This window comes from Arachis ipaensis, chromosome B9 (genome assembly GCF_059453495.1).
Source record: "Arachis ipaensis isolate K30076 ecotype BB chromosome B9, ASM5945349v1, whole genome shotgun sequence".
Classification (NCBI taxonomy): domain Eukaryota; kingdom Viridiplantae; phylum Streptophyta; class Magnoliopsida; order Fabales; family Fabaceae; genus Arachis; species Arachis ipaensis.
In genome coordinates, this window is record NC_142444.1 from 120,113,081 (window position 1) to 120,129,221 (window position 16,141).

The 16,141-nt window shown below is 32.3% G+C and overlaps 2 protein-coding genes across 2 annotated transcripts; both read left to right on the plus strand.

The window, feature by feature from the left end:
* The first annotated feature begins 1,940 nt into the window (after window positions 1–1,940).
* On the plus strand, window positions 1,941–9,465 carry LOC107618506 (magnesium transporter MRS2-I). Its single transcript, XM_016320599.3, has 11 exons — window positions 1,941–2,746; window positions 2,856–2,885; window positions 3,609–3,762; window positions 3,975–4,096; window positions 4,255–4,329; window positions 7,083–7,313; window positions 7,421–7,465; window positions 8,610–8,654; window positions 8,775–8,804; window positions 8,901–9,020; window positions 9,117–9,465. Exons 1-11 carry the CDS (start codon window positions 2,498–2,500, stop codon window positions 9,201–9,203), a joined length of 1,188 nt encoding a protein of 395 aa, XP_016176085.1. The 5' UTR covers window positions 1,941–2,497; the 3' UTR covers window positions 9,204–9,465.
* Window positions 9,466–12,154: 2,689 nt separating this feature from the next.
* On the plus strand, window positions 12,155–15,824 carry LOC107615782 (E3 ubiquitin protein ligase DRIP2-like). The gene is made up of 7 exons (XM_021111961.2): window positions 12,155–12,749; window positions 13,058–13,157; window positions 13,397–13,838; window positions 13,918–14,309; window positions 14,411–14,461; window positions 15,207–15,279; window positions 15,385–15,824. Exons 1-7 carry the CDS (start codon window positions 12,545–12,547, stop codon window positions 15,547–15,549), a joined length of 1,428 nt encoding a protein of 475 aa, XP_020967620.2. The 5' UTR covers window positions 12,155–12,544; the 3' UTR covers window positions 15,550–15,824.
* The last annotated feature ends 317 nt before the right edge of the window (window positions 15,825–16,141 follow it).

A 16,141-nucleotide genomic window follows, 5' to 3' on the forward strand; every position in this document is an offset into this window, starting at 1 on the left:
GGTATTCATTTTTCATTTTATACATTCGGATAAAATTGGTTTGCATTTTATTTATTATAGTAAATTGCCCTAAAATCTTACATGATTATAACTCCTACATATAATCATATAATAATAAATTAATAATAAAATATTTAAAATTTAATACCTTTTTCTTCACTATAAAGGAACTCCTTCGAGTTTGGAAATAAGTAATAAATGTGTTTAATAATTCAATTTTTTAAAATATTATTGTTTTAATTGAAAAATAAAATTAGAATAATACTAAAAAACTAACACTTTAATAGTCAATTTTAACTAATATTATAACAAATTGTTAAATAAATTCAGTATAAAACTTATTAAAAATAAATATTTGTCAAAATTTAAATGTTCTAAATTTAAAAAATATAAAAATTTTAATATTAAATATTAACTGTCATGTTAGTTGTATAATGTTTATTCTACATATTTTGTAACAGGTCTGTTACACATACAAGTCTTTTTGACTTACAAGCTATATAAGTTGGTTCAAGTCCAAGAAAAAAACACGCACACCACTCTTTTAGAATCGAGCGTCCAACGCACGCGCCTTAATCACCCTTTCCACAATACGTTTACTCTTCCTCTTCTTCCTCAATCAAAACGCAAACCGTCAAGATTCAAGCTACATTTGAAACAAATTACGATTCTGCAGAAACGTTTCAACTCCTCGCGAAGAATAGAAGAAATCAAGAAGAAAAGATACAAATCTCCATAAAAATCACCAGAAAAAACGAAGAAACATTATTCAAGGTACTGTTTTACTGTTCTTCTAGGTTTTTTTGCTAGATTGTCTCAGCCATGTGCCTCATCCTTAACCAGCAAAACATTAAAAGATTTCAAAAAAAAAAAAAATATACTGTCTCCCCCATATTTTGGGTGTATTTCTTAAATCCTTTGGGTAACGGTTTGGGTGTATTTCTGTAATTCTTTCTGTAACTGTTTGGGTGTATTTCTAAAATCGTTTGGGTGTATTTCTAAAGTTCCATTATCTTCAAAACGATTTCAAAGCTTGATTTCAGAAATAATGAAAATCGAAAAAAAAACGAAGCAAGAATATAGAGAGAGAAAACGCATGTAAATGACAAAGAAGAAACCAGTGATAAACGCAGGTAAAATAACGAATGAAAAGGCAAAGAGAGAACGCACGAAGGAGATCCAACAAATTAAACAAAAAACTCGAAAAAAGAAACGAAATCTTTTGAAAAATGGAAGTTATATATTTGCGCGTTAATTGATTTAAATTAATTTAAAAGTCTGTTAAAGAGTCACATAACATAAGCAGCGCATTTAGTGGATTTCGTTTTCTTCATGCTTATAAAGCTTGTAATCGCAAAACACTTGTATGTAGAGATTTTCTTATTTTGTAAATCTCATTCTCTTACAAATAAATCACAAACCAATTAATCTTCTTCGAATAAACATAGTAATCATCGATAACACTGAGATCGCAACAGTAATTAATAGACCGAAGTGCCTAAAGATTCCTTAAACCTCAATAAAATAAACTGCAAAAGAAATGATAGGAATTGACTCACAGGGAGTGAATCTTCTCACTTTTTTCTTTAATTGTTTAAGAAAATATACTTTTTTTATTATTTAATATTTTTAATATATTTTTTATTTAAAAATAAAAAATAAAAAATGATATTTTATTAAATAATTAAAAAAAATTGAGAAGATGTATTAATCTTAAGACAAACAGTATAGGCCTACAGGGCAAGACCAACAATGAGATCCGCCGTACCTATATGTCAGTGTGGGTCCCAATATCACAGATCTTCAACTTCTCGTGTCTTACGTGTCATGATCTCATTGGCTAAGAGCCACAGGCCCCACATCACTAACCGTGCGCCGCCCCGCACCCACCCCCTCAGCAAACCGTGACGTTCATATATTTGCTACTACTAACTACTAATAACCCTTCTTCATCCTTATTCTTATTCATGGCCATGCTTTTTTTTCCGTTTTCCTTTTTTCTCCTTTTCATATATTTAATCAGCCACACGCTATTATTCATCCCTTCGTTGAAACTAAAACAAAAGTACAAGACAAAGCTAATTAGTGTATAAACAGGAATATACTAATCAATTCAGAACACCCACATAATCGTACCTTTGTTTCTTTCATGAAGACAGATGCCAATAGAAGGGTGATGTTTTTTTTTTCAAATAAAATACACTGCTATTATTGTTTTGGGCATTTTTCTTTTCTTCTGGGGAATCTGATTCCTCAGTATAGTGGTTGAAAACTGGGAAGAAAGAAAACTCGAATTTTGAGGCTTGACTCGGATACCCTATAGGCTGTTTGATGAAATGCGCGAGAGGGGGTTGTGTTGTATAGCTGGTGAATTGCATTGAGCTCAAGGTGTTTGTGAAAAGTTCTGATTTGTTTCTGGGCATTGAAGGTTGGAAATTGAGGTATTGTTTTTTGGGGCATGTGAATTGCGTTGGTGGAGGATAAGAGAGGAGAGGGGATGGCAAGGGACGGGAGCGTAGTCCCTGCGGACCCGCAGGCGATGGCGTTAGTGAAGAAGAAGACGCAGTCATCGCGAAGTTGGATTCTGTTCGATGCGTCTGGGCAAGGGTCTCTTCTTGATGTGGACAAGTATGCCATCATGCACAGGGTTCAGATTCACGCTCGTGATCTCAGGATCCTTGATCCCTTGCTCTCTTACCCTTCCACCATACTTGGTCGTGAGAAGGCCATTGTTCTTAACTTGGAGGTGACCTAAACTTATCATCATTTCTTTACTTCTTTTTGTTTTAATGGTTTTTCGAGATGCAATTTGTTCTCTGTTATTGATTTGGTTTTGCTTTTTTCTTTTTTCCCAGCATATCAAGGCAATTATCACGGCTGAAGAGGTTAGTTAGTCAGATTATTTAATTATTTTTTTTTCTGTGATTTTTTTTGGGGTTGACTTTTTCTGATAGTTGGTTGAAACTTATTTCTGGAGTTTACATCAGGGTGTGTTGAATTGAAGAAAAACTGGTTGGAAACAATTTCTCACCATGAGACTTTTTTCTTTAAAATATATACGTTCTCTTGTCAACTGGTATTAAAAGAGATCCATAAATGTTTTATATACTTGTCTCTTCAGTATACCAATCGGCTAAAGCTGAAAGAACTTGACTTGTTCTAGCTGCACGGGTCACAATATTCTTGCTGTTTTTACATGGACTACTTGTTAAATATAAAGTCGTTCACGTGCTTCCACTCAATAACTTATAAAGTATTTGAGAGAGAGCGAGCTTTATGACATAGTATGAACTTATTTGATCCTTGTTGTTCCCCATTCTTCTAAATATAAATTGATTCCCAGCATTCGGTGTGAAGACATGTTAGATATAAAAGCATTCAATTACCTGTATCCAATAGTTTAAACTTTTGGGAGACAGGTTTTGATACAACTAGAATATTGTGAAGTCAGCCTCATCAAATTCATTTACGTTGTTCTCTGACCTGGTTTGTGTATTTGTGATCAATGTATCAAATATCAACCTTTTGCCTGTGTGGAACAGACTGTTTATACAGATTGAGATGGATATCTGTTTCTGGATTGTAACCGTATTTAGATTATTGGATAGGTATTGCTGCGAGATCCAACGGATGATAACGTGGTCCCTGTTGTCGAGGAACTGCAAAGACGACTTCCTCAAGTAGGTTCTGGTCATCAACAAGAAGGGGATGGTAAAGAGTACAATGTTGGTCAACATGATATGGAAGGAGCTGAAGAAGATGGTACGTTACATTATAGACGAAGCATGGCAATATGATGTCAAACATTTTGACTTTTTGCTTCTATGGGAAATTTATCCTTCTATTTGCATCATCTCGTGACCTTGTTATTTGTGAATGAGCATTGATATACTAGATATTAGATTTAATTCTTCTCCAACATTTTTTATTTTATTTTTCCTTGGCATCTGAATGTTCTAGATTAAGCAATGCAGAGTCACCCTTTGAATTTCGGGCTTTGGAGGTTGCTTTAGAAGCCATTTGTAGTTTCCTTGCGGCACGTACAACAGAATTGGAGATGGCTGCTTATCCTGCATTGGATGAACTTACCTCTAAGGTACATATATAATTGAACTCCATATTTTATTTATTTATGTTGGTTCTGAGCTGAAACCATATTAAAATTTTCCTTCAACCCCCACCCCCCCCCCCCCCCCCAAAAAAAACAAAAATCTGCACTCTGTTATCAACGGTTTTAGTCTCTTGGTTCTGCAGATTAGCAGCCGTAATTTGGACAGAGTTCGAAAATTGAAGAGTGCAATGACTAGGCTGACTGCTAGGGTGCAAAAGGTCAGAGCAGTAAATTATGTATTTGGAAAATCATCTTGCATGCCAATAAATTTGCACCTGCTGCCCCTCACTTCAATGTTTTTGATACTCTGGACTTTTTTTGAATTGAAATAGGCTATTCGGTTTGTAGTGATGCATGAGAAATTTATAATGCTTTTATATCAGTTCACTAGTTCCAAAATTTCATTAAAGATCAGAAGATTCAATTCTCAATACTTCATTGACCCTTTCGTGTTATTCTTTAGTGGTACATAAAGGTGAAAGATATACAAGGGTATCTTTGCTTCTCTTTTGAATTAATGCTTTATTATATACCACTCTAGCATGTATGAATCTTCAAAATGGTACATAGTTTGATACTTGTTTACACAACTAAACTTAGTAGTTACTTATTTCTTCCTTTTTTGGTGAAATAGATTATGTCAATCTCTTGTACTTCTACATGTGATAGTTAGTACTTAGTACAAGTTCAGGATTTTTTTTGTTTCTTTCCTAGTTACTTCATCCATTTTGTTTTCTTCAAGAATAAAAATGACAACTTTGGTGTGCCAGGATCTTGTGTAAAGTTTTACCTAATTTCGTCTTTCAAGCCACTGTATACCAATTTGGGATGCTTATTATTTTAAGAGAATTACAAACATAGGATCCAAATGTTCCCAATTTAAAATTTTATTTTGTCCTGTAGAATAGCAATTTTTAGAGATAACAGCCAGTTATTGACAGTGAAAGATCATGTACATCTCCATCAGTAGAGCAAACATCTTAATATATGAGATATATTTTGAAGAGTGACGGAGGAAAAATGTCGGTAAAGATTTTCACAAAAATTTGCGCTGCAAGTATAGTTCTAAACCGACAACTAAATCTCAGTCAATGTTTAAATTGTTTGTCACTTAAGCAAACCCAATAAAATTAACCGAAGTATTTAAATCTCGGGTCGTCTCTCAAGGGATCGCAGGGAAGTATGTTACTATTGGTTATGGAAAAGTATTGTTGGGGTTTTTGTGATAAGAGACAAGTAATGTAAATAACAAGGAAATAAAATAACAACTAAGAAAAGTCCTAGCAAGGATTGAGAATTGGAATTCCTATCCTTATTATCATCATCAATTGTGATGGTAATTGCCTTTTGCTTTCACTTATTTAACCTCTAACAATGAAGGAAACTCAAGTGAGCAAAATCAACTTAAGTTCACAAGTCCTAATCAAAGACTAGATTTAGTGAAACCTAAGCCAACCAGCAAGCCTCAATCACCAATCAACAAAAGAATTTTGATAACTCAAGAGTCTCTAATTGATCAATCCAAGTTAAGAACATAAAGATCTAATTTAAAATCCAACCAAACATTTTATCAAACACTTGGAAGGTATAAAATAAAAACAGATAAAACTAACAAGACATAGCAAAATCTAAGACTAACCAAAGCAAGGAAATAACAATAACAAGGCAATCGAACAATAAGAAACGTGAAACATAAATTGCATTAATGAAAGTTGAGAGTAACACATGAGTTCATAAACTAAATTAGCAAAATAAAGGAATCAATAAGAGAAGTAGATAACTAAAGTGCTAGAACAAATAAGAGTAGAAGAAAACTAAATTAAAGCAAGGTAGAATTCTGAAATTGAGAAGAAACAAGACTAAAATCCCTAAAACCTAGAGAGAGGAGAGAGCCTCTTTCTCTAGAAAACTACATCTAAACCTAACTAATGTGAATGAAAGTATGAATGATTGATTCCCCCTTCCAGCTCCACTCTGCAGCCTCTAATCAGTATTTTCGGACCTGAAACTGGGTCCAAAGCAGCCCAGAAATCGCCTCCATCGTTTTCTGATATCTGCAGCACGTGACGCTCTGTCACGCGTACGCGTCGCTGGTCTTTTTACTGGCCACGTGTAGGCGTTAGCCACGCGTGCGCGTCGTGCGTCGAATGCACAAGTCATGTGTGCACGTCGTCCATGCGTGCGCGTCGCTACCAGATTCTGAAATACTTCATTTCTTGTGTTCCTTCCATTTTTGCATGTTTCTTTTCCATCCTCTAAGCCATTCTTGCCCTGTAAACCCTGAAAACACTTAACACATATATCACGGCATTGATGGTAATAAAAGAGGATTAAAAATTAGCAAAATTAAGGCCAAAGAAGCATGTTTTCAATCATAGCACAAAATCAGGAAGGAAAATGTAAAACATGCGAACTATATGAATAAGTGTGAGAATAATGGATAAAATCCACTCAATTCAATACAAAATAAACTGTAAAATAGCGGTTTATCAAAGAGAACCCTACATTTTATAAACCAGTTTAGACAGCTTATGCTTTTTTTTAGTTAAATAACAATACATAATACTTAAAACCAGGATTCCCTGAGAAACTATATACTTAATCTTTACTATCTATTCTAAACCCAGTGCTGTTCATTCATTCCTTTTCCATCTTTTCATTATTATTGTAATATTTTCTCCAAGGAGTTTATAAGTAGACTATATTAGTTTATAGGTATTATCATTGTTGTAAGAGTGATGTCCTTTCAACCCTAAACAAAATACTTCATCTATCTAATCATAATATTAGATTAATTTCTTCACAATGTGTTCATCAACGCATTGCTCAACTGTATATGGTGGATTTTGTAAAGCTCAAAAGGACTGTAAACATTCTGGATCAGTTTTAACTGGAATACAACATATATTCTCTTCCCTGTCAAAACATCAGTTCTATCAATTCATAGTTCCTAACTTGTTATCTTCTGTAGGTGAGAGACGAACTTGAACAACTACTGGACGATGATGATGATATGGCTGACCTCTACTTATCAAGAAAGTTGGCAAGCGCATCACCAGTTAGTGGATCGCGTGGCGGTGGTGGTGCTTGGTTTGCTGCTTCCCCCACCATAGGATCAAAGATATCCAGAGCGAGTAGAGCAAGTCTAGCCACAGTTCATTTGGATGAAAATGATGTCGAAGAGCTTGAAATGTTACTTGAGGTTATACTATTTACTTGAGAGAATATAGAAGGAAAGGGTCTTCAGTTCTTGTTTAATGGCGGAAGAAAGCTGTGCTAACTTATAAGTGATGGTTGTTCTATTTTCAGGCTTATTTCATGCAAATCGACGGCACATTGAACAAATTAACCACGGTAGAATCATCTTATCTTATTATTTTGATATGTCAGACACTTGCTAGATTAATTATAATGTATTTCAGGAGATTTCTTTGTACTGATTAAGTAGTTGGACAAAGTTATAATATATTGTGAAGAATATCTCCTATCTAATTTCTAGGCAGTGAACTGAAGGCTAGACCTTTTAGGCAGAGGCTTCTAGTTTTAGATTCGCAAGCATGTTGACGTTTGAACAGATCAAAAAGGGAACTTTTCTTATTTCCGTGGCACAAGAGGGTGATCTTTCAAATCTAGTGTCAAAATTGTGTTGATTCTAGTTTATGCTTTATAGATTTGTTCATGGTGAGATGTGTTAGATGGTCATCATCTTGTGCATTAAGCATATCATATAGGGTCAGAAAACTAAGATGCTTAAGAGAGCAACAGTCTATTTCCAACACCAAACAGCCCGATAAACAAGAAGCAGATAAAAGCCCAATACAGCAATCAGATATTGGCAGTTTTTTCTTTCACCTCTTCTAGAACATTTTAGTTACTATGACTCACCATTTGTGAGATGCTTTTCCATGTGATTTCATTTCAGTAAATTTGTATAGCTTCTCTTAGATTTTATTATTCTTGGCTCTAGCAGCCTTTGCCTTTCATATATGTATATATTGCTTATGTTTTTTATTGATAATTAATGACAGAAAATTAACTTCTTCGTCTTTATCCATTTTCTCAGTTGAGAAAACTGCTGATCCAAATAATCAATCACTATCAACACCCATAGGCATCTCAACACCATTTGTCACTGTTGATGTCACTCAAAATTCTTCAAGTCCCTTTTATTTTGCATTCATCCCAATGAAAGCCCTATCTCTGTCCTAGTTACTCCTGTTCTTAGTGATAACGATTAATCAATTATCAGTCTTGTTCTCAAGCTTTTCAGCTCACCGTCATCGCCTAGAACAAACTCCCATTCCTCACTGGTAGTATCTACAGAAGTATGTTATTAACAAATAGGTTTGCATAAACTGTGATTTTGCCATTTTATCGCAAAGCAACAAAGTTTCTGTGTTTGATTTTATTCATATTCAGATAGTGCACTAAATTTAATCGTGTTAAATATCATATATTTCTAACTTGTAATTACTTTACTATTTATTTTCATTATCAGCTTCGCGAGTATATTGATGATACTGAAGATTATATCAATATCCAAGTAAGTGACCAGAAGTTTAGTGGTACTGGTGTTTTTTATATTTTTCTGGTTGGTATTCGGTGATATGCATGTAATACAAGCAAAGTTTTTTGTTTTTTTTTTTTTTTTTGTTTTTTCCAGCTTGACAATCATCGAAATCAGCTCATTCAGGTTTGTTTATGTGGTTCATCCATCGGTATTCTGTAACGTTATTTTATTTTCTTGTGGATGCTAAGGCGTTTAAACATTTGTATATATGTTATGCAGTTAGAACTCTTCCTTAGCTCTGGAACTGTGTGCCTATCCTTCTTTTCCTTGGTGACTGCAATATTTGGCATGAACATTCCATATACGTGGAATGAAAATCACGGTTACATGTTCAAATGGGTAAGCTTAGACATTGATATTTTTTCACTCAGATGCCACAGCTTTTAACTTATGTTTTTGTGAATACAAAATGAGAGATATCTTATTTATTCACAGGTAGTTATTATCTCTGGAACAATTTCTGCCGTTACGTTTCTGTTGATTATTGCGTATGCTCGTAAAAAAGGGTTGGTTGGATCATGAAAAGAATGAATGAATATTGACTTGCAGTGCCTTGCACTGTTACATTCAAGATGATTCAAGGTTTATTATCTGCCTGGATTCAAGTACCTTAAAACAGATTAAAAGTTGAACAAGTTAATATTTATATGCTTCCATTTCAATCCAATACTACATCTTAGATAGATGTGATTTTTTTTTAACCTCCTATTTTCCCATTTCCTTGATATACAATCCGACTAAATTTTTGAGTTTGTTGCTATAGAAATTCATGTATTATTGACTATTGAGCAATATTCTACGAATTTGGATCTTCTAAATTTTGAATTTTCACTTTAGAAGGTAAAGTGTGATCTCTCATTTTTGATTGGTTTCTCTTTTTTTTTCTCTTGGTTTCACCTATAAAATAAATGGTGAGAGATCACACTTTATCCTTTAAAGTAAAATTCAAAATTTAGAAGATTCAAATCCATATCCTACATAAAATGAAATGGAAATGGGTTTTAGATTTTGATATGTATATATGGCAGCACTCTTCCAGACTTCCCCTTAATTATTTGTCGTCTTTACTATTGGGACATGCATGTTCACATTGTTCTCAGGTTTTTGACAAAAAAGGGTGAGTAGAGCAGTTGAATATATACATGGTGTTTATGCTACCTATGATTACCATGGGTATATAAGTGTTGTTAAAATTAAAATTATATATATATATATATATATATATATATTCACATTTAGGTAACATTTTGTCTTTTATTTTTAAATTAACATTGTTAAATAATAAAAAATATTACTTTAATGTTAATAACACTTTTTAAGACATTGTGGTCATCAAAGCCATCAAAATATAGACTCATAATATATATAATTTATTTTCATACATCATTAGTATAGAGTTTTACAAACAAATAATTGTGTGTTGTCATATTAATAAAAGTAACTAATTTCTAATCTCATTACTTAAAAAGGTATCGAAATTCATGAATCAGATTGGATAGATGTATAAAATTTTTTACGTGATTAGTATATCAGATTAAACTATATATAATATGATTGAACGGTTGGATTAATTAAATTCATTACGTATAAGAAATTGAACGGTTGGATTATATATATATATATATATATATATTATTTGAAGAAGAAAAAAGAGAGGCATAAATAGAAGAAAAAAGACTTAATTAAATTTCGTTACAACTTACAAGAATAACATATTTACTTAGTATTTTTTATATATATTATAATAGATCATGTTATGTGTATATTAAAATTAACTATTAAAGTTAGTTATTAGTATAAAATATATATTAAAATATAAATATACTTTAAAAATAAATTAAATTACATACGTATTTATACACAAATATATTAGTAATTGATTTTAGTGACTGATTTTGATGTATTAATAATATTTTTTATTATAATATATGTATAAAGTCAATTTGGCTATGCTCGTAATCTCGTGTAATTGCTAAAGTTGAACACTTTTGAAAACCTATGGGGTTGTTGACCTTGCATTAATTGCTTTCTTTCATTTTACATATTGGATGGGGATAAATAAGCGATAATTTATCAAACACCATTTAAAAAGTCTAGAAAAAAAATATTTTATTGGGTTAATTAAAATATAAATTTGTTTTGTATGAATCCGATTATACTTGTGTTACATAAGGAAGTTTCATCAACTTCTTCTTTTATTTATTCTTTTAATTTTATTTTATAGGTGGTAGGTCATGACTCATGTTAAAAGATTTCCTTTCAAATTGATGTTCTATTATATGCAAGAATAAAATAAGATCAAATAAGATAAAAAATTAAAAATGTTAGCTTTTGTTATAGTAATATAAATATATAATATACTCAGTAATATTATTTGGTACAAGACAAACGTGACATGATTTATGATTATACAAATCATCTGATCGCTCAATCAAAATGAACAAAGTTGTTTCATATATATGTAGATTGGATGATAATATTAAATGTTTTATATTATTGTGAATATATTAAAAGTAATATAAATATACATTTTTTTATACTAAAAATATTGTTATGAGTCTTGCAAAATCAATACTTGAACAAGAATCGCACATTGAGAGACTAACACTTAAAAAAGAGCCTTATACATCACTATTATACTGTTAACAAATCAAAATCAAATTCCAAACTTTGTAGTGATTATAAAGAAGGAAATTATAATCAAACATAACATACAAAAGAGATTTTACATCTCTATCTTTATTTTTGTATCTTTAAATTTCATTTTAAAAAGTAATATCTAAATACAAAATGGAACCTATGTGTTTATACTACCATTAGAAAAAAAACGTGTTCATTATCATACTATTTACTATTAATAAGATAATACAAGATGCAATCTATGTGTTTATACTATCATTAAAAAATGTGTTAATTAATTAACATACTATTTAATATTAAATAACTATCTTACTCACTTATCTTGAGTTTAAATCTTATCTAACAGATTAAACATAAATTAATATGATAATATTTAAAATAGTTTCTAAAAAATTTCACAAATAATCACTCTAAAATAGTTATTTATATTAAAATGTGTTCATAAAAATAACAATTAAATGATAGACATTTATTTTATGAAATAGTTTAGTCAAAAATACTAAATTATCTAATTGATAGTAAATATTTTTTTTTCATAAAAATATATTCATGTAAATAATGAGTTAAATTAAATTTTCAAAAAAACCTAATTCTAATTTTTTTTTAATACGAAATTAACAAATAGATGTAATTTTTAAAGGATCATTGAGAATTAACACAATTGAGATACATTGTAGAGAAAATAAAAGCAAAGTGCATAGAGTTGGATAGAGAGAGGGGGGTAGTGTATCCGACAAAGAACCCCTTCAAATAACACATCACATTCACACGCCGTCGGGAACGAACGAAGAACGCATATATACACTCTTTCTATCTTCCCCTCGTCTTTTCACACACAAGCATATATATATACGTTGTTTTCTGAGCCCCTAACACATTAAAATAAAACGAAAAGAGACTCCACCCGCCCTCATCATCATTGTACCAATCGAAAACCGCACCCGCAGCACGTGCCTTCGATAATCCAAGAACCCAACCCCCTCCCTTGTCCCTTGCTTCTTCAAGAACCGTGCCCTTTCATCGGATCGATCACACAATCCTTCAATCCCTTTTTGTTTTTCCTTTCCCATCATCATCATCAGTAGCTGTGTCGTTCTTCGTCGAGAATGAGGTTGTTTGTATTATTCACCATCATCATCATGCACCATGTCCATGTGGAGCTTTTGTAGTACGTTACCGTACGGAAATCATTAGCTGCTTCTTGTGCCGTATCTTTCTTGTTTATGCTTTTGTTTGCGTCCTTGTCAGATATAGACATATACATACATACATACAAATACATACGTATATATATATATACAGAAAACAAAAGAATGACGGGGCAAGCGGTGAAGCTGAATAGAGCCAAGCTTGAGGCATGCTTAACATGTCCTTTGTGCAATAAATTGTTCAACAATGCCACCACCATTTCAGAATGCTTACACACTTGTCAGTACACCTCCTCCTCCTCCTTTCTTTCCCCTTTTTCTTTTTATTTTATTTTTAGTTTCGATCTGATTTAATTCTCTTTTATCTGGCCCTGTTGTCTCGGTAAATTCAATACAATTTTTATTTATTTTGTTCACTCTTGGATACATTATTTGTTACTGTCAGGTTTTAGTACTTTTCTAATCAATTCTGTGGAAAATGTTTGTATCTATCATCTGATATCTTTTGATGCATTTTTGGCTGTGTCACTGTGAGTATGTTCCATGCAGCATGTAATGTGAGCTGAGTCTGTGTTTGTTGAATAACAGTTTGCAGGGGATGCATAGATAAGAAGCTAATAGATGAGCAATTAAAGCACTGTCCAGTATGCAATGCTGACTTGGGTTGTTCTCCACTTGATAAATTAAGGTACCCACCACCATCAATGGCTAATTTTACTCTTATCATCACATGATTATTATTTTGTATCATCACTTTATTTATTTATATTCTGATGAATGTGAGGGCTAATGATTTAGTTAAGATAGAGGATTTAAATTAAACATGTTTGAGCACTTTTATGTGCTAAAACTATGCAGCTTTTCTTTTGTACTCTGTCTCACTATTTTTCCTGAAATTTTAGTATATGTTGTGTTGAAAATACACAGGACAGATCATAGTTTACAAGATTTGAGGAACAAAATTTTGCCTGAAGAAGGAAAAAAAATTGGCAAGACACCTAAGAATTGTGTGAAAAGAAAGAAGAAATCTCTGTCTTCTCTAGAAGCCAACGCAACAGGAGCAAAAGCTGCTACTCCTGAGAGAGAAGTTTCCGCGCCTTCGCAACCGGATTGTTCTTCTCCTAAGCCTGAAAAGGTGGAGGAAGATGTCAGAAAAGACGAGAAACAACCGCGGAGGATAGGAATCTTGGATGAAGTCTCTACAAAGTTAACTGCAAGAAGAGCTAAAGTTGTAGCAAGAAAAAAGTACCTTCTGAAAGAGTTAACATCATCTTGTGAACCGGATAAAGTAACCGGAGATCAGAGGAAAGAAAATGATGACCGGTTTCAGCTTGAAATTTCCAATGACAGTTCCAAAGCCAGAGTTCAGGTAAATGAGACAAAGTCCTCTTACATTTTTTGGCTCTGTGTTTTCTTGTTCTGAATATATGCTTTGTTTGGATTAGCAGAATCCTTCAAAACCAGATTCAAGTCAACAAATAGTGCCAAACAAGATTCCAATTGACAATGTTGAATCATGGCAAGAAGCTCTTGATTTGTGTGAGCCATTAAATTCCATTGTAGAAGCTGCAAGGAAGAACAAATCTTGCAGTAAGTCCACTATGCAAGAACATGCTGTCATTCCATCAGTAAAGTCAAGTGACAATGATGGCCAGCCTAAGGTTGAAAATGGTGATGAGAATGAATCGAATCGTTCGAGATCATCGGATACAAAAGGAAGAAAACTCAAATTCTCTGAGGACTTGAATGTTCCAGTACAGCAGCAAGTGATTACTTCAAATGGTGAAAGCAACAGAGGGTTTGGTCCAGTTTGGTTCTCCTTGGTTGCTTCTGAAGTGAAGTGAGAAAAAATTACATTTCATGTGTTATTCAATTTTTTAATCTCTTGAAAATTTATTAACTATATTTGTATGTTTGTGAATTATGAATTGCTGGAAACAGTGAAGAAAGTGCAAAATTGCCAAAAATAACCCCCAGCTACTTAAGGGTCAAGTAAGTTATATATATATGTATTCCCATTTTCTATTATTAATTTGCTGTGTTCTGATGTTTGAAATGCACAATGTCATGCATGAAGTAATTAATTTATCTTGATTATGCTTTTGTATGTTCAATTCATAGTATCTGATCTAAACCTTTTTTTTCTCTTCAATGCCTTACTCGGGCATTTCTCTTTGGGACTTATTTTCTATTTTTTTTTCTTGTGTGGTTATGTTAGGATCTCAATAGTATATGCGTAAATTACTACTAGCAATAACTAGTTAAGAGTAGTTAGTTTGTTACAGTTGATTAGTTACTTGAATAGTATACACAGAAGTTACAGGGACACAATTTTGGAAGAAGAAAAAGATGGTTAAGGTTTACGAGTGTATGTAAGAATGAGAAAGATCAGGAACCAATACTTTTTTTTATCAATTTTAGTTAATACTTTGGTCCAATATTTTATTTTTATATTATTACGATCTAGGATATAAGGTTAGAATTTAGTATAAAAATATTTTTGTTGGTCAAGTGTTTGATTAAAAATGATAAATTTTGTTGGTAACGTAGATGTTATGAAAAATTTTGTTCCTCGATGAAATTCCATCACCCCTTTACTTGGAAAGGTCTTCTTTGTGGTGCTCCATTGAAAGCACAAATTAAATGTAATAGTTGTCTTTAGTTTATGTTTTTGTGTAGCATATACTTTATATAGGTGCACGAATTTCCTCTAACCAATATTCAAATTTGTTTATAGGGATGGTAGTTTACTTGTTTCCCATATCAAAATGTATATAGTGAAGAAGCTTGGTCTTGTTAGCGAATCCGAGGTATACTAGTGTTTGTTTATTATTTTTTTGTTTTCACATCTTTCGAAAAATATTGAAAATGAAAACAGAAACCAAACAGATCCTAATTGCTTTCACGAATTCCAGGTGGAGATCTCGTTGCAAGGTAAACCGGTTCTACCTTGCATGCAACTGCAAAACTTGGTAGAGTTGTGGCTGCAAACAAAGCCATTGAATGAGAAGATTCAAACACATGTTGGAAGCTCAGCTAAGGATTTTGTTATGGTCCTTTCATATCATCGAAAGTCTTGAGAGCTCTCATATTAATTAATCACCGTTACATTCTTTTGGAATCAATTTATATACATTGGCATTCTTGAAGGTTGACAATAGTCTTCATCGTTGGTCAAAACAAAGGAATATGTTTTTCTGTTAACTATAACTATATATGACTTCTTCTTCTTCTTATTATTATTATGTTTTGTACGCATGCAAAAGAGATCCATGACCAATGTTTTTTGGGTTTTAGTGAGGCTATATACATGTCAGCGATGAGGCTAATTTCAACCTATACATGTTGGTAGTAATCTCAGTGATGATGCTGGCAATTTGATCCTGTTTGTCTTATTACAATAGCACAGCTAGTAACTAAATTGTCATATTAATAAGGTCAACTATATATATGGATCAATGTTATAATGTTTTGTTACAAATTTTCATCCTAGCATCGCAACGAGACAATATTGACAATTAAACAATTTGTAAAATTTAAGATAAGTAAAATAATTTTAAAAAAATTGGTTAATATTAACTGAAAAAAGTCTGTTCCAACATTACTCATTATAATGTTTGGGTACAAATTTCAACTTAATAACGGGACAATATACCCAAGTTCTATTATGGT